Here is a 24,022-nt window from a genome sequence, read left to right as displayed (position 1 = left end):
TATTATCATGCTATGCTCAGGCCTACATATGAGCCAAAAGGAAAAGGTCATATTTACCCCCCCTGAACTTATGGCCGAGTCCGAGTTTCCTCCCTGGACTCGAAAAGCGTCCGAACTGGCTCCTCCGAGTCCTGATACCGGGTAACTTACCTCCCTGGCCAGGTTTGAAGGCTGTTTCGTCCCATCTGGCGCCACATTGACGCCACGCGGCCTTTATGATGTGGCACGGGCCCACATGTCAGGTGCCACCACACCAACACCCCCTGCCGCCGTCCGCTGCCTATCCGATTCCCCATTCCCCTTTCTTTCCCAAACCCTAGGAACCCTAGCGAGCCGCATCGTCCGCCATTCCCCATTGCTCCGAAACCCTAGTGAGCTCGAATCCTTGTGGGATGTCGCTTTCGGTGAGCTCCAGCACCGGTCACGGCTCGTCGAGCGGCGACGGCGTGCGCCGCTATTCGCCTATCCCGTATCGCAGAGGGCCGTTCGATTACGAGCCGTCCGTCCTCTGCCAGTGCGACAGGAAGGCTGCGCTCTGGATCTCCTGGAGCGATGACAATTTGGGAAGGAGGTATTTGAAGTGCTACAATGCGTGAGTAAGTTGGAGTTTTCGAGTGGATTTAGTTGATTTTGCCGAGTTGCTCTTAAATGCACCTCTGTCTGTGTTGGAGCTGCAGTCTGGAGGTTGCAATTTCATGGGATAGTATGAAGGGCCTGTTGATGAGTTCATCTGTGGCTTGCTCGTCGACCTCCGTGACATCGTTTGGGGTTTGAAGCGTGAAAGGGTGGAGCTGAAGGCTACTCTTGCGGATGCCGTGGTGAAGATGGAGCAACAGAAGGAGGAAATCAGTGCCCTGAAGGTGGAGAATGAAGCTCCGAAAGCTGCGAACAAGGCTTCGGCGCAGAAGTCTTTGATGAAAGCGGTCTTGCTGATTGGATTGGCTATTCCAGCTGCTGCTGTAGCAGTTTTCATGTGCCTAGGTTAGGATCCAGCAGTTTTAGAAGTCTTTTGGTACTGATGCACCAGGAAGTAGTGGTTTTAGTAAGTTCATGTTAGGCACGACAATGATCTGGATGGTAGGTCTGTGTTGTAGTATTGACAAGTGCTGGATCTGTTAGTATGTGTTGGATCTATGCTGGAACCTGTTAGTATGTGTTGTTTGGTAACTTCTTTTGTGGATCGTGTAATGGCACCATGTGGCGTCTCTGAACTGTTCCGATGGAATTGAAATGGTGGAATGCAACTAGATTATGCTAGAGGCAAAGTTGTCATTGTGTGATGTTGTGTATATGTTGAGCCAGTGTTGAAAAAATGTTCATGTCATGTCTCTAAAAAGCACAACCAATGCACATAATAACATGGTGCCATACGCTTTGTCATGTAAAACACAAGACCATAGTGTTTGCCATATAAAACAAAAGACAAACAGCCATTCAGTTTGGCACACAGCACAGACATCAACCAATAAGTCACAGACATCAACCAATAAGTCATAAAGTTTAGCGCACACATCACCCAATAAGCCATAAAGTTTGGCACTCACATCACCCAATAAGCCATACAGTCTGGCATACACATCACACAAACAGCCATTCAGTTTTGGCATACAGTACACATTAAATCATACAACTTGGCATACATCATGAACAGGTCAATCACCTCACAACTTTGCAGTGTCCCAAGGAGGAAGAAGAAGCATAGGGCCTGGTGCAGTGCCCTTTTCCTAACTTGTTTCTTCTTTGGTGGTTCATGGGCTGAACATGTTGCTGAAGCTGATCCAGACCTCACATTGATAGTAACAGTAGATCTTGCTGTTGAATTTGGAGCATGTGCAGTCAGCTGCATTGTAGCAGACCCTGATGGACCAGTTTGAACCCTTGCCTTGGCCCTGCTGTGCACAAGTCCTAAACTTTTTCCCTGCAAGGTATAAGCAAAAAAAACCAAGTATATGTTGTAGTTTTCTGACATTTCAAGTAACGTAGGATCTTACCTTTGAATTAGAAGAACTGGGCCCAATCGAATCTTGGCTTCCAATTTCCAAGGAGAGCTTTCTTTTGCTACTGATGCTGCCTTATTGAGTACCAGATGCAGTTCTTGAATCAACAGTAGGAGCAGTAGCAGGAGCAGATGCTTCAGTAGCAGTAGGAGCCATAGGAGGATCAATAGGAACAGATGTTGAAGTACCTTGACTGCCCCTCACAGAGGTTGTTTTACCATTTTTCCTATCACAAAAGGCCCTATTGTGGCCAGTACCTTTGCACTTGTTGCATCTAATGACAGTTCCCACTCTTGACACCTTAGTTGCCTTAGGTTTTTCATGAGGTTCTCTAGTCCCCTATGTCTTCGGCCTACCTGGCATTTTAATGTATCCTGGAGCTTTCAGTTTTTGTCTATCAGAGATTGGCCAGCTTTCTTGCCCTTCAACTGGCTCTAAGCAGTACATGTAAGTCTTTCTGAAATTTTCCACTGTGTAGCAGTCTGCAATGTAATGATCCAGAGAATTTGTCTTGAAGTAGACGCTGGATATTGCATGGCAACATGGCAGCCCAGATAGTTGCCAATACCTGCAAGAGCAAGTCATTGCCTGTAGGTCAACTGTGAACCTATGATCCCAATGTTTGACCTCAAATTTGTTTGCTCCATTACTTATTGCATGGCAGTAGCCAGACATTTTCAGATATGAATTCAGCTTCTTCATGATGTTTGGGCAAATTCTCCCCATCAACCTTTCTGATTTGGATCTCTGCTCCTGAATCCTCGTCATAACTTTTCTTCTTATGGCCTCTAACATTGTGATGATAGGAAAGAACCTGGCCTCAACTATCCATTTGTTGAATGACACACAAAGATTATTATCCACTGAGTCACAATTATTTCCTAACCTGAACCAAGCCCTACTCCAGTGTTGTGGATGTGTGTTCAATATGGCTTGAGCACAAGGTCTAGTCTCTTTTGCCAACCTAGCTCTAGCAAGATTGAATAGCATTGGGCATGGGGCCTTTGCACAAGCCCAGAACAACTTCTGGCATTCTTTCTTGAAGAACTCCTTCTTCCAGTTTGCATAAATATGCCTGGAAATCTTTCTACATCCAGCCAAGAAACCTTTCTTGCATGCATCAAAACAGACATACATCCTCCAAAATGTTGGAGGATCAACATCAGGCAGCTTGTTTATCATAACTGTGCTTCTAGGATTACTTCTAAGCAGCTCCAACTGATAGTCATATAGGACCTCATATTGACCTTTGGTTGCATCATATGCTTTCTGCATCACAATGGCCTTAGCTCTCTTCAACTTGGAGATGGAAGTATCAGCAAACATCTCTTCTAAAACTGTATTCTTCATCTGGGCAAAATTCCAGCTAGGGTTTGCCATTATGAACTTCTCATACTTGGCAGCTATCCTCCTAGCAGTGACATACTTGTTATCTCTTCTGGGAGGACATGTGTGCTCATCTTTAAATGTGGCAACTTGCCAGCTTGTTGTCCTTGAGTTCCTAGAGCACAAACACACCCAAGGACAATGAGCCCAGTCACATTTAGCTCTGACTCTAGTTGGCTCATCCTTGATGAAATTGACAACCTTTCTTTCATGAAACAGTACCTTATGATAGCCTCTTTGAATTCTTTCTTACCACTGAACTTCATCCCCAGCTCAAATTTTGGGACATCATCACTTGACTTGAACCTCCTATAGTGCTCCTTCTTCTGCCTTAACTCTCCATCACTGCCTAGCTCATCAAATGAGTCTTCATCATTTGATTCTAAATATGGAGTACCATATCCTTCACTTTCAACCTATTCTTGAGCTCCCTTTGAAGCTTGACTGCCCAGAAGCACATCATCAAGTGTAGCCATTTCACCATTCCTCAACTTCTTCTTGAAAGCTCTGAATTTTCTCAAGATATCAGCAGCTTCATCATCTTCTTCTGAGAAACAATCATCACCAGGCATATGATCACTATCTTCTGACTCAGCAGACACATCATCTTTGTTGGATGCCATTGCAACAATGACTTCCTTTCCTTTCTTGCTGGGACTCCTATAAAATTCTTGCAGCCGCTTAATTTGCTTCTCAACTTCTTCCATACTTTGTTGTCTTCTCCTGCTCGGGTTCTCCTCTGTCATTACTTCAACACAGTCATCTTTGGACATTTTCTTTTGCATATCCACAAGCTCATCCTCAAAATCACTGACATTCCTCTCCCTATCTGAATCATTACCAGAACTATTTTCCACTGGAGTATCCTCAACAAAAATATCAGCAACCCCTAGTTCAACTAAGGATGGATCTAGACATCCGAATTCTTAGAACAAATTTGATATTTTAAAATAGATATGCTTAAAATTTTATGCTAATCTTTTTTTATATTATCAAGCATATTATTACACATAAGAATAAAATTTTGTATAGATTTTTATGTATTATTTGCTCCCTACAATTAAAAAGGTGAAAAAAGATTCGAATCCGTATCCGATCCGTATTCGAATTTTTATATCTATTATTTGAGAATATATGTGATAAATTTGAGCTTTAGTTTTTATGAATCGTTATAAGAACAATGTTAAATACAAGGCTATGAATTTATATAGTAAATTCTATATCTTATTTGTCCATAATCGAAGAAAAATGACAAAAAATTTGACATTCGAATAAACATCCGAATCCATCCTTAAGTTCAACAATGTTGTCTGACATAAATTGACAAGCCCTGTCATCAACCAAAACACGCAGGCCATCATGCAGTTCCATTTCAGGAAACAACCAACGCAGCAGAACTCCTTTAGAGACATTCAAGTGGTCGCGCAGGTGCCCTACTACCTCTGGTAAAGATACCTTGTCCCTATCAATATAGGACATTGCTTCTCTGCCTCCAATATACTCCCTCTTATTTCCATGGTTGACAAAATGACCACCAAGATGGAACCTCACTGCCAGCATATCTAGAAGATCCATGACTCCAACCGAATAGTCACTTCCTACATGCAATTAACAACAACGACATGCTCAGTATCACACACCACTAATCAAGACCGACTCAAGATTTTAATATTACCAACTCAAGATTAAAATACACCTCCACCGAAGCCTCCCATTAAACATCTACAACAAATATCCTCGAATCTAGCGAAAAGGTGCCAACATTAGTGGATCCACTACGTAGATCCAAAATAGGAGCATTTCTTATTCCTAATCTGTCGCTGGGAACAGGCATCGAGGACTCACCGTTTCAACCGTCGGTGGTTACTTTCCCCACCAATGGCGACGCCTTTACCCACCACCCATGTCCCTGCAGATCCACCCGTCGAGGATCCGCGCACGCCGCCGGCGAGAGACGCACCACCCGACGGGGTGTTGCTGGCGGACGATGCGGCTCGCTAGAGTTCCTAGGGTTTGGGAAAGAAAGGGGAATGGGGAATCGGATAGGCGGCGGACGGCGGCGGGGGGTGTTGGTGCGGTGGCACCTGACATATGGGCCCGTGCCACGTCATAAAGGCCACGTGGCGTCGATGTGGCGCCAGATGGGACGAAACAACCTTCAAACCCGGCCAGGGAAATAAGTTACCCAGTATCAGGACTCGGAGGAGCCAGTTCGAACAGTTTTCGAGTCCAGGAAGGAAACTCGGACTCGGCCATAAGTTCAGGAGGGGTAAATAGGACTTTTTCCGAGCCAAAATGGTGACTCTGCCCAACGCATCGTGCGCCAGCACAGGCACTATTGCGCTTGGGCTGGGCCGTGCTAGTTAGTGCCGGGCCTCGTGCTGCCCATTAGACCCGTTCCATCTGGCACATTGTGCCGTAGGTAGCGGTAGAACTAGACCCATCCCATCTGGTCCATTGCGCCATCTCACGAGAACTACATTTTCCCACGAGAACCATATTTTTATATGATCACCTACAGTTATATGACAACTGCAAAAATCAAATCTAGTTGAAACATGCCATGAATCGAATCATCAGCCTGGCATAACTAATTTAATCCTAAACTCCACCAGTTCAATTTCAACAGGAACAAGTCACGAGTTACACATGATCACACACTCAAAATTGGGTGTCAAGGAATTACCAATTACCAATTCTACAACAATTCAGATGACATTCTAGCTAATGGTGAGGTCTTGCCCACGAGAATCATCATTAGATCCCAAAGTTAAGATATATGTTCTTGCCCACGAGAATCATTATTAGATCCCAAAGTTAAGATATATGTTCAGAACAAAACTTTTCTGCACCACGAATACAGCAGATGACATTCGACGGAGCAGATAGATTTCATAAGCATTTACAGATATGTAGAAAGTACATTAATACAAACTTCACCAAGCCATGAACTTCACAAATGAATTTACATCATAACTTGAATTACAGGCTTCACAACAGATAACAAAAGTCCAAACACAACCAACTTGTTGGAGAGGTCTGTTCATTCAATATTCATTATTGTCTGTTCACGATCTCCCGGTACACCAAATCGATAAATTCTTCGTTCTGGCAAGAAACAGTAAACAACTTCGTAACTTAGATGCAGGAATTAGTGTACAGTACAAGCAAACAAGAGATACAAACATCAACAGGAATGTTCTACTTGATGTGCAATTATTCAAGTCTATGGGGCGATGAGGTTCCAAGTGCATTATGCATAGTCATTGAAATTGAACAAGAAAGACAGTTGGGAAAGGAAAAACACAAACCGTAGATATGCAGCTCATTTCCCTTCAAAGACCACTCACACAATCAACCTACTAAAAACTGGATAAACGGTCCAGATTTTAATCATTTAGTGGAACCGTCAATCAGGCAGCTTCAGTTGAGCATGAGCGGTGTGCCCAGGGACCCTTCTATTGGTGGGAGGTTGCTGATGGTAGCTCCCTGAAGCCACATTCCCTTCACGACTCAGGGCTCCTTTTCCCATCAATCTCTTCCCACCCAAAGAAACAAACAACCCACCAAATCAACAAATATGCAAAGCTAGCATGGTTTTTAGCATGGCCCGGACGCTTCTATGGCTGATCTACATGTTCCTGGTGGCCCACCCTATTCTTAGCCAGACGTGCAATGGCGGTCTGAGTTTCAAGTTTGGTGGGTCAAAGCCTCCAAGCTTTTCGCTTGAGCTGCAGCGAGGGTCTACAAAGTGGCCGAGCAGCAATTGCTGTCAGTCATTACGATTTGTAGGTCCCACCCGGATGATGGAAAAGCATCACTGGTACATGGTCTTGATGAGACTGGCTGCGATGTGTGAAATAGTGTATTGATAGGAGATATGCTTCCTTGCAGTATGTTTACCTTTTTAGATGCAGGAATTTTCACCTTTCTTCTGGCTGATGTTTTTCCATGCTCAAAGGATAGAAAATGCGCAATACAAGTTGTGCTATGATTTAGCGAAATTGGTGGAAAAGGTTATTTGTATTTACACTCATGAACAAATTCATCTGATTGCCTATTAATGAACACACCAACTTTTCCTTAATCGACTAACAAGTACTGGCCAAACAACAATTTTTATTGAACCACAGGTTTAACCAGTAAACAATCGAACAGAAGTACCAGTTCAATTGCCAGTCCTGTCATAATAAATATTATACATATATGTCTATGATATAGCTAGATACTGAAAGGATACTGAACAAATTAGAGTAGAGCGAGAAATATTACTCAAACCCGACAACAACAGCGATAATGTGTATCTTCCTTGCAATACAAAAAGAAGAATGCATTCAAATTCAACAAGAAAATAAAATTAACAGCATACCTCCACAAGTCTCAGTAACGCATCTCTAACTTTGTCTCTGGACAGTGCTGGGTTGTAGACTGGAGCTGATGCAAGAGACGGCGATGGATTTGGTGGTGGAAACGGTTGAAGCAATGGAGTCCCATACGGTGGAGAAGGTGAAGCTGTAGGTAATGGAAAAGGCTGAAGCAAGGGAGCACTTTGCGGCTGCTGAGCATTACGAGGATGTTGAGGTGGAGCAGTTGGTACTGCAGAATTACTGCGCACCATTGCTGTCTGCGCTGATGTCAATGGTGAGAAATGTGATGGATTTACAAGGCTTGTGGACCTCACTATAGGACCAGTGCCACCATGAACATCAGCAGGTATGCCAGAAACTGATGAGGCCTGTGAAGGAAGCAAATGATGCAAGCCCGGTGATTGCGATGTAATTGTGCTAGGAGGTGCATGTGACAAAGGAATAGCACCAAAAGATTGATTTGGCTGTCCTGCAACAGCAACAGAGGCGGTGCCACCAGCGTTCGCAGCTGCCTGTTCCCAGAGATGCACATTTAAACTCAGAATAAAAGTTACAGCTACTATTTTGGAGAAAGTAGACAACTTTCGGTGGAAAAGCAGCTACAAGTTAATGGAGATGAGGGGACCAGTATAATGAGAAGAACAGTTTTCATACACTGAAGAATGCAGATAAGGGGTCCTCTTGAACGTGGGTAGCAGTTGATATGATATTTGATGTTTGCAGTTCCAGAGGACCTTCAACCAATGCAGGTGCTGCTTCAAGCTCTTCAAATTCACTAAAACAGTATCAACGTTGTAAAATACGCCACACTTTTTCCCAAAAAAAAAACCTTTATTTTATAAGATAGTGTGGCTCGACACTATGACAGTAATGCTGAAAATGTAAATAATTAACATCAAACAGCAGTAAGGTGCAGTGTTAAATTAACAAGAAAAGGTAGTATCAAGTCATGTTAAAACAGCACCACTATAACTTGCTTGTTTTCACATAATATGCTAACTAATGTACAATTGCTTCTCATGTGATGCAGTGCAAACAAGAAAATAAAATGCTATCCAGTAACATAACAGTATGCATATGCCTTGAGTAACTTTCAGTTCTTCACTGTATCTATTTGATGAATTCAGCATCCAATCGTCACGAATAAAAAAAAAATGGTAAGCACTTGTTTTCTGTAAGTTCCGGAAGATCCATAAAAAAATCAAAGCAGTATTTTGTTTGTCCAACTGATTAGCACAATATCAAGTACCTTTGAACGGAGGGAATCTTTGGCTTTGGAGGCACCTTCGAGAATGCATTCAGTATCCTGCAAAATCGCAGAGTGATGTATTGTTCACTAAAGGAATAGAAAAATTGCAAGAAAACTGAAAAAGCCCCAGTTTTGCTAACTAAGATAAAGTGCCAAACGGAGAAAGAAATAATGGTATGAATCTGCTATAGATCATATACACATATGTGATCCTCAAATTGCTGGAAATTATCAATCCTAATGACTGACACCAGTTTGACAATTCAACTCAACCTGTTCACTTTCATAGCTCATAGAAGTTACAACACTTGCTGTTCACTGACATATTTTTGTGTTTTGGCTGGTAAATTAGCAGTATAATCCAATTGGCAAAGTTTGTACATTTGAGAAGTACACAAGCACAACACAGGTTCAGGGTGCTACAAACTAAATCTTGAAGTTTGCAGACCAGAGTAGTGCTTTTTTACAAGGCTGGGGACTCTAAAGAATGAATTAATTACAACTTTTAACAAGGTCCATTTAGCAGGGAGTCAGCAAATCTTTTTGACCAAAATGTCAAACAGTCACTAATCACGCATCTCTAATAGCCAGTTAGAAAGTTCTGTTATTTTCATATCATCAATAAACTGATATTTTGTAGCGAAGGCATAACTGGACTAATTAACTCCATACACACAATACTCAATAAACAATGCCCACATGAGAAAAGTAGAAAACCAACATATTGATCTGGCTGCCTCTGCTTATCCCAAATAATGAATGGAGTAAAATACATATCCCTGAACAGGAGGAAGAAGACCCTAAAGGCAAAGGCAGGAGAAATAATAACAAATTTACAAGATACCTGCTAAAAAGATTCGCAACTTCTTGACACTCCTGGGAGTTGTAAAACCAAATTCCAATAACTTCTTGAGCAGAATTGCGGTACATTATATAAGGAACTTGGAGTTGGTATTCGAAATCTCCCAAGAGATCTTCAACTAGATTATCTGTTATAACAAGATAAAGCCAAAGAAATATGAAAAAAAATATTACTAGGGATGTAAAGGTAGAATAAGGCTGTAACTTTTAAGATAAACATAAAAAGCTTTTATCATGATCCAATTAAGAATAATCCAAAACTGATCTTATGACGACCAGCCAGTTTCAAGGAATATGTTTTCTCCCAATATTTTATCAACCATAGTAGCATCTAACATACTATAGAATTCAGCTTCAAATAGGATGCCATATCATAAGTAATCTATCTTCCTTTGCCTGTAGGTTTTATTTCAATAATATAAATGTGGACTGTATGGAACAGAGAATACAAAATTACAAACAAAGCTCTTAAAGGTCTTTTTTGTTTTTATCAAAATGATAAAAAGGATTGAAAATGGGTGAAATCCAAATCAACTTATCATCTACTAATTTGATAAACAAGACTATTGCATGCCCCTTTCTCAGCCAGAGAAGTATTTTAAAGCAAACATTACCATACCACTTAACTAGGTTTCAAAAATTATTGACGAAAGGGGGCAGTAGGAATTTGAAACGTCAATTCAATTACAAATTTTGCAAAGAAATATGTTTGATTGACTTGAAAATCTGAACCTTTATGAAGTTCATAAGATGGAATTATCTAAAATTTCAAGTACTTTCTAACAGCAGGAGCAAAGAGCGGTTAGCAAAGATCACAATTGTTCACAGAAAAAAATAGTTCACCAACATACTACTTGAAGTTTTGAACCACCAGGATGATACCGATCATCATTCATGTCACATGATCGAATCATTCTCATGTGTAAGTCTCACAAAGGGTAGACATAATCAATTATAGCAGATCAAACAAGCTCAAGAAAACTACATGCTAAATACCTGTATTCCGGCGATTCATAACAATGAACTGGAATCTGGGTTGGGCATTCCTGAAATAAATATACCCTATTTGTCAGAGACATACTAAGGTATCTGACACAAGCAGGAAATGCAAAGTGTTAAACTTTCATCATCATTATAAGGCCCACAACATTTCAGTTATCACTAGAAATAACAGAGGACATCTAGAAGTGGAAGACTGGAAACAGATAGAAATATGGACACATGTCAATAGATCAATGCTAGGATACGCAAATGCTTGCACTCGCAGGGAGTGAGTTCTCCCTGAGGGAGCTTTCAGTTTTAACTCTTAAAGCAGCATGACTTGGCAATCATTAAATTGGAGCTTTGAACCCCGAAGTAGACAATTCCAGGTCATGTGTCTCTCGAGAAGCGGCATAACTAACCAAATAACTGCAATCCTTACACCGCAATCGGATTGTCCATATTTTGTTCTTATGCCCTGCCGTGCATCTACTTTAACAGCATATGTGCTGCTGTGCATCTACTTTAGCGGCATATGCCACGCTGTGCGTCTAGAAAACAGAGAGAAGCAACGGACAGCGCAACTGCAGAAACTTAGCCGCTAAAGTTATCAGTTTTATTAGTTTCCTATGATCACCAACCAATCCAGTTTTTATGCTATACATAAGTTAGTTATATAATAAATTCCTACAATGGAACAACATTGATTATAGGAAAACTGTAGAAGTTTCGATTTTTTTTTATGCAGTTCATTCATGGTGCTAGGTCCGGAGAAATATTAGGAACCTCTTGACGACGAAGAGCGACCCCTCGACATCCTTCCGGCTCTGCACACAGCACCCAACAACAAGCACACACAAATCAGGCCGTGAACCAAGCATCCAAAATCCCCCACCGAGAAACACAGAGGGGCTTAGGGTGAAGCCGAATCCGGCGGAGGGGGCGGGCGCGCGCACGCACCCACTGGTTGACGTCGGTGTCGAAGTCGTAGAGCGTGACGTGGGCGGCGGTGATGAGGATGTCCTCGACGGCGGGGTCGAGGCGCTGCAGCACGGTGAGGTTGAGCGTCCGCGTGCCCTCGCCGTCCACCGCGAGGTTCGGCGTAACCTTCGCCCTCCCGCCGCCGCCGTGGGCCATGTGCCGCGCCGCCGCGGGTGAGGGACGGGGGGCGACGACCCGGCACTCTGGTGGCGGATTGCCTAGGGTTTGGGGGGATTGGATCGGGGCCGAGGGGGAGGGGGACGGGCGCAGTGGGCGGCGAGTCGAGACGAGGAGGACGAGGAAAATAAAAAAGAACCTTTTTTTTCTCTGCCCACCAAGTTTTTTTGTGGTTTTTTTTTCCGGTTTGGGGAAAGGAGACGGGGGAGGCGAGAAAAGATGGAGCCGAGATCCGGGACGGGAATGTTGGTGGCGGCGGCGTCGGGGATCAAGTGACGTGACGAAGTGTCAAGGTCACGTGCGGACGCGCCGCCACTCGAGATCACTCTGGAGAAGGCTGGGACCGACGGCTGAGAAAGCCCGGACGGTTGTGTGTTGCCGCCGGCCGGACTCCAATGCTCATGGCACGATCGTGCTGGTTGGCCGGATTCTTATAATCCGAGAATGAAGTTGGGTTTTTTTTTGAGAGAGAGAGAGAGAGCACTTTGATTGGCTGTTGGAGATGCACGGCAAGTATGAATGGATGCAAAATAGGAAATGCTTATCTATAAAATTACACCCGAACAACAAAATACACGTGGTTCGAGCTCAAATAGAGAGCTCAAATAGCTCCTCTTGCAGATTCTATTAGAGACAGGGTTTACAAAACCGACCGGTCCGGTCAAACCGCCGCCCTCCGGTAGCGGTTTATCGGACCGGATTAATCGGAAACCGGTGGAAACCAGTTAAATTCAAATCCAAATTCAAAAATGCATGTGTAACCGGTTTCGACCGGTTTACCGGTCCGGTCTGACCGGTTACCGGTGTTTTAATCAAAAAATCCAGCGGTTTAAAAGTGGTTTCCCCGCGCATATGCGGTGGCCCTTAATGGGCCGGTCCATTTTTTCTTTTTCTTTTTTGATTTAACTTCATATGCCCGCAAACTATACTAAATGGACGAATTTTTGAGAAAATTTGACACCATTAAATTCGTCGCACCTTGAAGTATTTTTAGAAATTTTTTGGGAATTTTTCATTTTTTGGAATTCAAATTTGAATTTTGAATTTCGGCCGGTTTGGTACCGGCCCAAACCGAAACCGGACCGGTTCCCACCGGTTTGGTTAACCCTGATTAGAGATTGGTTTCTACTATTATTATCGTGCATACGGTTATTATTTGTACTCCTATTATCTTACAGGACGGTGTTCTTGCCGATGGAAGTAGAAAAGATACTTTAATGGTATAAAATCGCCATCAACATCACATAGTTATGCCACGCCCAAGTCATGAAAAATTGGATTTCTAGTAGTAATTTTTTGGCAGATGGTTATTGAGTTCTTATAATTTTTCTCAAGTAGCCAGAGGTTTTGTAATCCAATTTGGATAATCTCTGAGGACAAATTAGCAACCAAGAAGCACAACAATTATTTATCAAAAATATGGTTGATCACTTAGCGAATAAATCTCGAAAAATATCACTATTAGACTAAAAATACATAGGTATTTGAGAAAATTCTAAAAGATCAATAACTGTTGTTCGTTTGCTACCAAATACAATTGTCTCCAATTAATCATTGAGAAGTGTTTCACAATTAGCATGAATGAAATTATTTTAATATTGGCATGTGATGTCCTCATAAGCATAGGTTTAAATTGGGCACGAAAATGGTATTGTGAATTTTTCCCAAATAATGACTTCATTTTATTACAGCTTTACCAGGTTTACAGTCGAACACATTATAACAGAAACCATGGTACACAAATTTTATTTTCAGATATTTCTTTCTTGTTTAGGACATAATTATTTTTGAGAGCATCCTTTCCTGTTCTTGCATTGTAGAAAATAAATTTTGTGAAGGCATTTCTGATCCCATTGGCATTTCAGAACTAAGTAGTTTCTATGTTCGCCTCTTTCAAGTGTCTAGACCCCAAGCATCTATTCTGATGTGCTACTTCATCGAAAAGAAGATCCATATATTTTGCTTTAATATTCACATTGCCTTTTTCTATTCTTTTAAAATTTAACTCAAGGGTGTAGATATAGTGGGTTGGTTCTGTTATTTTACAGCTAGCTCCTTCTCTGTGCCAAAACTCTGAGTAATGGTCATTCTGATGTACAAGATAATTCAACAACATGCTACTGCCCAAATTTGTTTGCAACCAATTTTTCTTCCTCAATGAAGTTTTATTTACATTTTCTAAAATGGTGGGTCTTCAACAAGTCCAATATTCTTGACGAACCTGCAAAAAAATTATTAAAATAAGAAAGTGGCATTCTGCATTCACAAATCATTGCAAGGCAGTAGGAAATCCAGATAAAAGAAACTTCAAGTCACCTGCATGAATGAAGAGGATTCATAGCTCCTATATCCCTTTTCCTATTCTGTTTCATGTTGATTCATGCTTCTTCAAGTATTCAATTGCCACGGCAGCATGGAATGCAGATCCCACGGGAAGCACATCCTCATCAATCTCAAAGTACGGGGAGTGAAGATTATGGACTGCTGATTTCGTGCTCTCGTTGCGGATTCCAATGTTGAAGAAGGCGCCCGCCATTCTCTGAGCATAGAACCCAAAATCCTCGGCACCCATTACCAGGGGAGAAACCTTGACGTTCTTTTCACCAAGAAATCTCTCAGCCACCGCCTTAGCATGACCATACATCCCTTCATCATTGATCACAACAGGATATGGCCTCATCTTGTCCTCCATGAAGTCCACAGAGGCAGTACAGTGATGTGCCGCTGCCTGTCCTTCTACAATCTTCCATAGAAGCACACATCAATTGTACGAGTAGCAGAAGCTACGCAGTTCAGGTTTGAGATGAGTTTACCTCTCTGATCCTCTTCTTGAGATATGATAAACCTTCATTTGACAGGCTCCTCAAGGTGCCACCAAATGTCACAGACTCCGGAATAACATTGAAAGCTTCTCCTCCTTTCAGAAAAGTGATAGATAGCACCTGATAGTTTCAACGGCAAGGAGTTGAGGAACCTATCTTTCACTTTCAGCATCTCCGCACAATTCATACATAAAAATAGGATTGTAAGTCGATGCCGAGGAACTCATGGAGCAGTGGCAAAGGCCACTGGCCGGGAGGCTCCGCCCAGGGTTCAAACCCTGGGTGCGGCACCTTAAACTTCAGGGGTCTCCCTTGGGTATCTCTTTCAAAAAAAAAAAGATTGTAAGTCGATCACTTACTGCACTCTGGAGTGGATCAATCTCCCGGGAGACAATTTGTTGAAGACTGAGGATGGCAGTGGATGCAGCTACAATAGGATCGATGGACTGCTGGGGTACTGCAGCATGTCCACCTTTTCCATTCATGATTGCTATGAATCGAGCTGATGTAGCAGAGAAGGGTCCTGGCCTGGATGAAACGGAACCTAATGGAAGGTCTGGGCTGACATGCAAGCCAAATATGGCTGACACGTCATCAAGACAGCCTTCTTGTAAGATGTAATAGGCCCCGCCATAGCCCTCCTCTGCTGGCTGGAATACAAGTTTTACAGTACCCTAATGAAGAGAACAAGATCCACACATATTACACGAGCATGTATTGCATATATGATCTAATAACCACAAGCGAAAAAAAAAGAAAATTAAACCTTGGCAAGAATAAGTCTCCAATTATCGAGTACATATATACCATAGCATACTGACTTCTATTTTCCTGATAGTATATAGTAAAGAACAATCCGGCCATGTTCTGCAACATTTAAAAATTAACCAGACATTTCAATAACATAATACCTTCAAGTCACCCTTCCGATCTTGAAGTAGCTTAGCAGCTCCTAGCAGCATTGTTGTGTGCGCATCGTGTCCACAAGCATGCATTTTCCCACTTTCCTGGCTCTTGTATTCCCAATCTACCAATTCCTGCCAAAGGATACCATAGTAAGCCAAACAACCATACCTGGAGTAGTATGTTTTCTGCAAACGTTAATAAAAGAGTGTAATAGGTTTGATTGTTTGCCTTACAGAATACATTGAATTTATATTCATGAATGCAATGCAAACTATCGCAAATGATCCAAGCATTTTTTTTATCCTCTTAGTTGACCTTGGCAATTTTTTATTTGGTACCATGGGAGTTGTCGTGGCAAGAATCTTGGTTTGTTGGGCTCTGTTTAGTTGGGAGAAAAGTTTAGGTTTTGATAATTTAGTACATTTCGTTGTTATTTGACAATTAATGTCTAGTCATGGACTAAATAGGTTTAAAAGATTCATCTCGTATGAAACAGTTATACTGTGTAATTAGTTATTTTTTCAACTGCATTTAATGCTCCATGTATGTGTCCAAAGATTCGATGTGATGAGTACTATAGGAAATTTTTGGGAACTAAACATGGTCTTATTCTATCAGATAGATTGCACATTGCAGATCAAATCCAAGTGACCTGACTTACGATGTATTCAGAGAATGTGATGGTAGATGATTACAAATCAAAAATTCTGATGATGAAACCAACTATATCATTATCATGTTCTATGATCCTATTTTCATGAAACTGATGCATCATCTTGCAATGCAAGTCAATTGATTCAGACTAGGAACAGCCCAACATTTCTCCCCCGCGTCATCCCGTTGGGGGCGACACGGGCGGCTCCCATCCCCCCGCCTCGTCACCCGCCTCCCACGCCCCCTTTCCTCGCCGCCGCCTGAGTTGCTCGCCGGAAGCCCGGCGGGAAGCGAGGAGGGCGGCGGCGGGGCCCTTAGCTCGCCCCCCCCCCTCCTCCCTCCTCTTCCTCCTCCCCCAACCCCTTCCCTCCTTCCCCTCATCCTTGCTGTAGCGCCGTGGGCGTGGTCGGCGGCCAGATCCACACCGGAGCTGGACGGATCCGCTCGGATGGCGGCCGGATACACGCTCTCCCGGTGTTTCCCAGCCGTTCCCGATGCTGGGGTGGTGGCTTCTTCGCTGGTGGGGGTCGTAGTCTTATGCTCCTCCGTCGCGTCTTGCGGTGTGATGGTGCTCCAGGCCCCCTTCGGCGGCCTCCGACTGCGACGTGCGTGTGGCCTGCAAGGCTTTGCGGAGGTGCTTCGGCGGCGTCGTGGTGGCGTGGCCGGCAGTGGCTTGCTCGGGTGCTTGTCAACGACACTATGGTGGTGTGGCTGACTTGCACCCAAGCGGAGGTGCGTTAGCTGAGCCATGGTGGCGTAACTGACAATATCGGCTTCTTCTTCGTGCCGCCGTCTGCGTGGTCGCTTTTGCTCTGACTGCTTCCTCGCAGCTAGGCCGGTTGAGGTTTTGGCGAAAGTTTGGATGGCGACGTCTGAGGGCGCCGCTTCCTCGTTGGAGGCATCCTCTCTAGCCCTCACCGTCCTTTGAAAATGCGGATGAAAATCCAACCCTTCTTGGGTCGTTGTCGACGGCACTTCTAGTGTTGTGTCCTTCCTGAAGGCGACATCGGGCATTTTCTGGCGTGGTGGTTCGGCATTCGTCGCTCAGCTGTGACAAGGAGTTTCTTCCTCTTCTTTCTTTTGCTTCTTTCTCAAAAAGCGAAAATAGAAAAAAAGAAGGTTGCAAGTTGTGGCGGCCCTGGTTTGGGCGCTGCAGGGATGGCGCTCGAGTGGAGACCGGCTAGTGTGTGGCTGTGTCTGAGTAGCGTGGAGTGTGGAGTGTTTACGTGGCTTGTGTCGATGTCCCAATCCGGTGGGCCAGAGTTGTTGCGGATCGTGTCGATGTCTCAATCCGACCGATAGTTGAGTTGAGCATGTGTTGATGTCCCAATCCAAATTACTCGTGTTGTTTTTTTCCCTTTTATTGTATTGCCTAGTCTAGACTGCATCTTCTTTTTAATATAATCGGTAGCTCTTCTGTCTGGTTCGTTTCAAAAAAAAATTGATTCAGACTCCAATATAATCAGACCCTACAGTTCAGAGGAAAGCAATTTCCACATGGAAGGCCGAACATTCTCCTGAGTATCACTAGCTAGAGAGAGGTCGTCTTGCCATCCGAGCGCGCGCAAGATCAGAACCGAGAAACAAACGGACCTGCAAGGGGAGCGCGTCCATGTCGGCCCGGAGCGCGACGACGGGCACGCCGCCGCCGCCGCCGCCCACGATGGTCGCCACGACCCCCGTCTGGGCGACGGGCCACCTGTACGGGACGCCGATCGCGTCGAGCTCGGCGCGCACGAGCTCGCTGGTGCGGTACTCCTGGAAGGCCAGCTCGGGCCGCTGGTGGATGCGCCGGCGCACGCCGCGCAGCCACGCGGCGAACCCCGGCGCGCGCGCCTCGCCCAGGAGCTCCCCCGCCGGCGAGGCGAGGGCGATCGTCAGGTGCGAGCAGAGCAGTAGTGGCAGGAGGAGGAAACTAGAGGAGGCGCGGGCGGCGGCCATGGCGGGCGGAAGGAAGGAGATCACTCGGAGACGGCGTCGAGTGGTGAAGCCGAAACGGCCGAGACTAAAAAGGACAGCTTTGATCGGTCGCGTTAGAGCATCCCAGCAATACCTTAAAACCAGACCCTCTATTTTTTAGTTAGGGCTCCCTCTATTTTTAAAGACTATTTTTTATTTTAACTCCAACAGTAATCTCTAAATCTATTCCTATTCTTTTAATTTAAAATGTGGAATATGTTTGTCGGTGGATATGGGGCTACCTAAAACTCCTGGAATGGAGGATGGAGGAAGAGATTTGAAGACCTCCGCTAAATAGAGCTCTGCTAGTTTGTCAAAAAAAAAAAAGCGCCGCGGAGTGTAGTTTTTTTATTTCATCTTCCAAATTTAAGATGAGAGTTTATTTAGAGGGTCTACTAGAGTCTGGAATTGTTCTTAGCATGCAAAATTCTACAGGAGGTTATCGATAAAGCAGAATTTTCGGATTTATCAAGATTCCATCGGCAGTAATAGATAAAAACCGTTTTTTTGTCAAACTTAATAAGAAAAGGCCACTTTCTTGTCCGCAAACCATTTAACATATTATAAAGTTACAGATAAAGCAGGATTTTTTTTTGCTCCTCTTTGAACCTGTCAACAGCATGGATGTGAAATTTTTTATTTAGTACTTAGTAGGGTTGTGTGGGTCGTTTTCTCTTGGTCAGTGGACGAGCCAACTGCCCACGAATTTAAATCAAAGTTGAATTTTTTTATGATAATGAAATTTCATCGGCCTAGCCGGTAAAGCAGAAATATCAGATAGGATTTTGGTATGCGCCCTTTATTTTCTACAGCGCTAGATGGCGTCTGAATTTGGGCACGAGTAGATCCCGAAATGGACAAACAATAGTCGGTGTCATTGCTGCATCATCGAACAACTTTCCTGCGTTTCGTCTCTTCAGCCGTACCCAATTTCAGTTCTTCTCAAATCTATACTATAATCCAGGGTTTAACTTCCCGTCGGGAAGTAATTTCCCGGTGAAGTCCGGGAACGGGAAACCGGGCGGTTTCCGGCGTTTCCTACCAGTTTCCGGCGTTTCCCGATCGGTCTCTCGTTTTTGAGTCGGGACGAGAAACGGGAGCCGCGGAAACCGCGACGGCTCCCGTCCGGGAAGTTGAACCATGCTATAATCTATACTATAAATGATAAAAGAATTGAGAATAATTTTCACCAAAATTAATTTAACTATACCTCTCACAAAAATCATTTTGAGGATCCACGTGTAAGGTCATTTGCTTGACAGCACTAGAGGCGGACTGAAAAAACGCACGAAGGAAAATGATTCCGCCCAAATTGATTTTTTTTTTCTCACCGCCCGCGACGCTTACCCGCCCGCATGTACCCACGCAAAAATCACGGCTCCTCGAGGGCGGTTCCCACCGGCGAATCTGGGGGCGGCCGGCCTGGGGGCAGCGAGCCGCCGCCGTATCTCGGGGCGGCCGGTCTCGGGCGCCGCCGCCCTTGGTCCAGTGCGAGCCTGGGGAGCGCCGTCGATCCACAACCATCCTGCCGCGAATCCCGCTGCCGGCGCGCGGATCCGTGCTCACCCCACCGGGATTCCTGCGATTGCGGATGCTAGCGCCGCGGACGCCCCCGACACCAGCCACGATTCCCTCGCCCAAAACAGATCTCCTCCGCCCTGGTGCAGACGCATCCTAGCTCCCGCTCCTGCGCCGGCGGCATGAGTGACCAAGTAAAAGGAGCTAGCGGCCTGATGCTCGTGCGCCGGCGGCCTGCTCCTTCTTCCGCTTCAGCTCCTCCCAACTGTCGTCGCTCGAGACTCCGCCAGCGACTTTGGCCGCACAGACCTCGCCGGTGCGTGGTTGAGGCGGCGGCGCCTTGGAACAACGAATGCTTCATGCTTATGCTATGCAATCCTGAACAAAGCATCCTGCATAGCAATCCTTGGAACAAAGCTTATGTTATGATAGGTAAAGGGCTACAGTGGCTGACATCATTTTAGTCTTTCATGAAACCGTAGGTTACTTTTGTCAATGAATTTAGGGTACAAGATATTACTCGCCACCGTTGGCTACAAATTTTAGTTGTTACCACTACCTGATGAATGAAAAAAATAAAATAAAAGATTGATACTAGCATCATTTATATACTTGTTGTCCACAAAACTGTAAGATATTAATTTTGCTGCTTCCCTGCATGAATTCAACACCAAATATATCTTGCCATATTGACAGTGACCTGTTTCTTTGTTGGGATTAACCATGACTTCAGTTCCTAACATGAATACTGTTGCTAAGCAGATGATTTTCTTATTTGAATAGCTTCCTAATTATCCTTTATTTTGCAGAACTTGGTGTTGCTTCCTAACATCTCCTGGCATGGACAACATCAACCCAGAGGTAAAAATATTTTGAGTCTGCTTCCTAATATTATGATGCTTGGTATGGAATCCAGTTGTTCGATTAGTACTCTATCTAGGTCTCTTTGGAGAGCATCGATAAAAAGTATGGTCTGCTTCCTAATTGATGTTCCTGGCATTAGCATCAAGACCGACGTTGATTGGATTTAGGGATCAAGGCCGACGTTGTGGTGGCTTGCAGTCGCAGACCACTTGTGTTGGTGTTTTTTTTTCCTGGATTGGTTTGGTCGTCTCCCCAAGATTGCAGGTTCTGCTGCAATAAACAGTTTCAACGTTTAGGGCATTTCTAGCTGAACTGAAATGGTGATCCCTAAATTGCATTAGAATTAGGCTCTCCAGTTGATTCACGTATTCTTTCTTTTGAGATTGGCTTGATAAATGAGAAGCATGATTCTACTATTCAGTTTCTTGGTATAGGATTCGTGGCTTACATGTTGTCCACGTATTGAGATTATTTTCTTCATAGATATCAACCGTGGCATGTCATGATGTTAGTGTAACATTTTGGTTTATTTACACTTCAGTTCTCTTCATGAATTTGTTCCTTCAAAATGCAGGACAAGCAGGCTATAATACATACTTTGGAAGAAGCTAGGAGGTGCCAGAGGCTGGTGCTTTGGCTTGATTTTAATAGAGAGGGTGAGAACATAGCATATGAAGTGATCGGAGTTTGTACAGGTTTGTGGACGTGTGTTAGTTAAGTATTAGGCTACCTTAATGATTTAAGTATTAGGCTAATTTTAACGAATTTGACTGAACTGGTGATCCCTATCAGGTTCTATTCTTCATAAACATGTGGGAATCAGACAAATCATATTAATTCGTTTTCAAGTTATGATTCAAGTATTGATACAAAGGTAAGGCTGAACTTTGGCTTCAAAGCAAGTGCTGTACTGCATGGAGAACATACATACATGGAACCCTGAATCGAGTTCAGTCTTAGAAGTATATAGAATCCATGTTTAATTCACTTCAGTTTATATGGAAGACCTCTGTTCTTAAGGCGTTGCCTAGGCGTCGCCTAGGCGACAAGGCGCAATTGGCAACCTGGGCGTTTGCTTCGCCTTGGCCGACTGCGTATGGCGTCCGCCTTGCGCCGAAGGCGTCGTCTAGGTGTCTATAGGCGTCGCCTGGGCGTCCAATTGGATGAGGCGGGCGCCATACGTGAGGCCCCAGGCGGGAAAGAGGGGAGGCGAGCGGGAACAGATCGAGCGGTGGGAAATCGAGCGGGAAAAGACCGAGCGGCGGGAAATCGAGTGGGAAATAGAGGCCGGCCACCAACAAAGCTTGCAATCGACGCAATTTGGGAGGGAAACAGGGAGAGCTGACCTGTGGATAGGGTTGGAAGAGAAGAGGGCGGCGCCTGGAGCTTGGGTCGCGGCAGCCGGCGGCGCATCCTCGGCGGCGCCTGGAGCTTGGGTCGCGGCAGCCGGCGGCGCATCCTCGGCCCATCCGCCCCTGGCCCCTTCGCCCTTCCACTGCTGCTTTTCTGCCCTCTGCTTCTCTACCGGCCACAGCCCCTCTGCTTCTCCACCGCCCCTCCAGCGCTGCCCCTCCGCCCCTGCAGCGCTGCCCCTCTGATCTGTGGAGAGCGACGCTTGGAGCCTAGAGCTGGTCCGCTAGGATTTCTCTACTGGTCGCCTGGTCCACGACGGCCTTGCTGGTCCACGACGCCAGCCCTCTCCTATGGCCAGGTAATTTCCAGTGCCCTCTTCTCTGCTCTATTGTGCCTGTGTGATGGTTGGGCAGATTGCTCTCAGCTCTGCTGCTTATGTAGTTCCTGTGCTGTGCTAGCTCTAGCTAATCAATAAACAAAGTACAGTGCCGATTAGCTTATTAAAGTTCTATTTACACTGCAGCCATCAAGCCAACAACACAATGGAGAGTCCAGCTTCTGTGGCAGCAGAGTATGATCCCAAGACTGATCCAAAACGAAGACCAGCAAAGTCAAATGATCCGGGCTGGGAGTATGGGTACTGGGCAGACCCTAAGGATCGAGATAAGGTGACATGTAAGCTATGTGACTTACATCATGCTGCTTTTGTGCACTACTTATATTGTCTTATTTAATGTGGAGTACTAGAGTCTGAAATTGTGGACTAGAACTACTATTAATTATGTCCACCAGGCTCTAAACTTATGGGCTGATGTACTGAACTAATGATGTTAGTTATGCACTTATGCCGTGTGATTGTATTGCTGTGTTGTGTGTTCATGCATTCCTGTTGACAGTGTCCAGTTTTTGCACTTAATTTCTTTTGTTAGTCTTGCTGATTGATTCATTGCTCATTATTTGTGTAGCTTGCTACTTGGGAGAAGAGAATGGATGGAAAGAGCAGCAGCAAAGGGGAGAATGGGTGCTACAACAGCTCAACAAAGGTATGTATGTGTGGTACTAAATTATGTTGTCATAGTATTCTAACATATGTCTATGGCGTTGCCTCGCCACGCGCCTTACGCGCTTAGGCGTCCTTAGAGGGGTGGGATCGCCACAGACGCCTCACGCCTTAAGAACAGAGTGGAAGACTAGATATATATGACTGTATGTTCAAAACCACACACAATATTCAGACTCAAATGCCAAAGTCATGCTAGAAAGCCTTTTAAATTTAGTTATCTATTACATATGGGTGGCTCAAATTAGATTGTTGGGATGAATTAGTTTGTTTATGCTCAATTTGTTAGCGCATCAAGCATCTAAATTCTAATTTTTTTCCAGTGTTGTTTTGTATCTTGGCTCTACATCTGAGAAGTAATTGTCATTCACCTGTTTGCTTATTGGGGATTTCTTTGATAGCACCATAGACTATACTGTTTGTTTTCTTCGCTGGTTTTCTTGCTCTTATTATCTGCACCATAGACTATACTGTCTCCCTCATTTATCTAGCTGAATCTGCAATCAAATGACCGCAGAACCCAAAGGTCATCGAGAATGCTGAAGGGACAAGAACAACGCCATCTGTTGTTGCTTTCAATCAGAAGGGTGATCGCCTTGCTGGGACTCCAGTAAAGCGTCAGGCAATAATAAATCCCTAGAATACTTTCTTTGGAACAAAGCGGCTGATTGTCGGCAATGCTCTGCGCAGTCTGTTCATGCACAAAGATTGAAAATCCATCACGAGCTGCACGCCTGCTTTTTTATTGACAGGACCAAGCGGATGCATGATATGCGCAGTGAACTATTTGTAATGGTTTGACAGGATCAATATACATTGTATCTTTTCATGTGAAATACACATAGATGTTTTAAAAAATATGCAATGTGATGGCTGTTTTCAAAAAA

General features: G+C 44.3%; 3 protein-coding genes across 5 annotated transcripts; 1 reads left to right on the top strand and 2 right to left on the bottom strand.

Annotated features, from left to right (window-relative positions):
• Nucleotides 1-6,153: 6,153 nt before the first annotated feature.
• On the bottom strand, nt 6,154-12,546 carry LOC120666293 (mRNA-decapping enzyme-like protein). The gene is made up of 8 exons (XM_039946115.1): nt 11,802-12,546; nt 11,628-11,668; nt 10,857-10,906; nt 9,844-9,988; nt 9,000-9,056; nt 8,405-8,525; nt 7,753-8,262; nt 6,154-6,491 (listed from the first exon to the last, which is right to left on the bottom strand). The coding sequence occupies exons 1-8, from the start codon at nt 11,976-11,978 to the stop codon at nt 6,441-6,443; spliced, it is 1,152 nt and encodes a 383-aa protein (XP_039802049.1). The 5' UTR covers nt 11,979-12,546; the 3' UTR covers nt 6,154-6,440.
• Nucleotides 12,547-14,017: 1,471 nt separating this feature from the next.
• Nucleotides 14,018-18,409, bottom strand: LOC120666285 (IAA-amino acid hydrolase ILR1-like 9). Its single transcript, XM_039946103.1, has 6 exons — nt 17,975-18,409; nt 15,733-15,858; nt 15,181-15,495; nt 14,813-14,941; nt 14,316-14,742; nt 14,018-14,220 (listed from the first exon to the last, which is right to left on the bottom strand). Exons 1-5 carry the CDS (start codon nt 18,320-18,322, stop codon nt 14,368-14,370), a joined length of 1,293 nt encoding a protein of 430 aa, XP_039802037.1. The 5' UTR covers nt 18,323-18,409; the 3' UTR covers nt 14,018-14,220; nt 14,316-14,367.
• Nucleotides 18,410-19,639: 1,230 nt separating this feature from the next.
• Nucleotides 19,640-24,022, top strand: LOC120666304. Of its 3 annotated transcripts, none has more exons than XR_005671662.1 (7): nt 19,640-20,290; nt 20,668-20,719; nt 21,297-21,417; nt 21,515-22,433; nt 22,599-22,750; nt 23,041-23,118; nt 23,653-24,022. XR_005671662.1 is itself a non-coding variant. In XM_039946123.1 (7 exons), exons 2-7 carry the CDS (start codon nt 20,699-20,701, stop codon nt 23,773-23,775), a joined length of 570 nt encoding a protein of 189 aa, XP_039802057.1. In that variant the 5' UTR covers nt 19,839-20,290; nt 20,668-20,698; the 3' UTR covers nt 23,776-24,000. The 3 variants fall into 3 exon arrangements, 2 of the variants coding, with proteins under 2 accessions (XP_039802057.1, XP_039802063.1); XM_039946123.1 differs by having other exon boundaries at nt 19,839-20,290; nt 21,515-21,596; nt 22,599-22,743; nt 23,653-24,000; XM_039946129.1 differs by having other exon boundaries at nt 19,839-20,290; nt 21,515-21,596; nt 23,653-24,000.

The sequence above is a fragment of the Panicum virgatum genome, chromosome 2K (genome assembly GCF_016808335.1).
Source record: "Panicum virgatum strain AP13 chromosome 2K, P.virgatum_v5, whole genome shotgun sequence".
NCBI classification, from domain to species: Eukaryota; Viridiplantae; Streptophyta; class Magnoliopsida; order Poales; family Poaceae; genus Panicum; species Panicum virgatum.
Note: the sequence above shows the minus strand (reverse complement) of the source record. Positions and strands in the feature narration are given on the sequence as shown.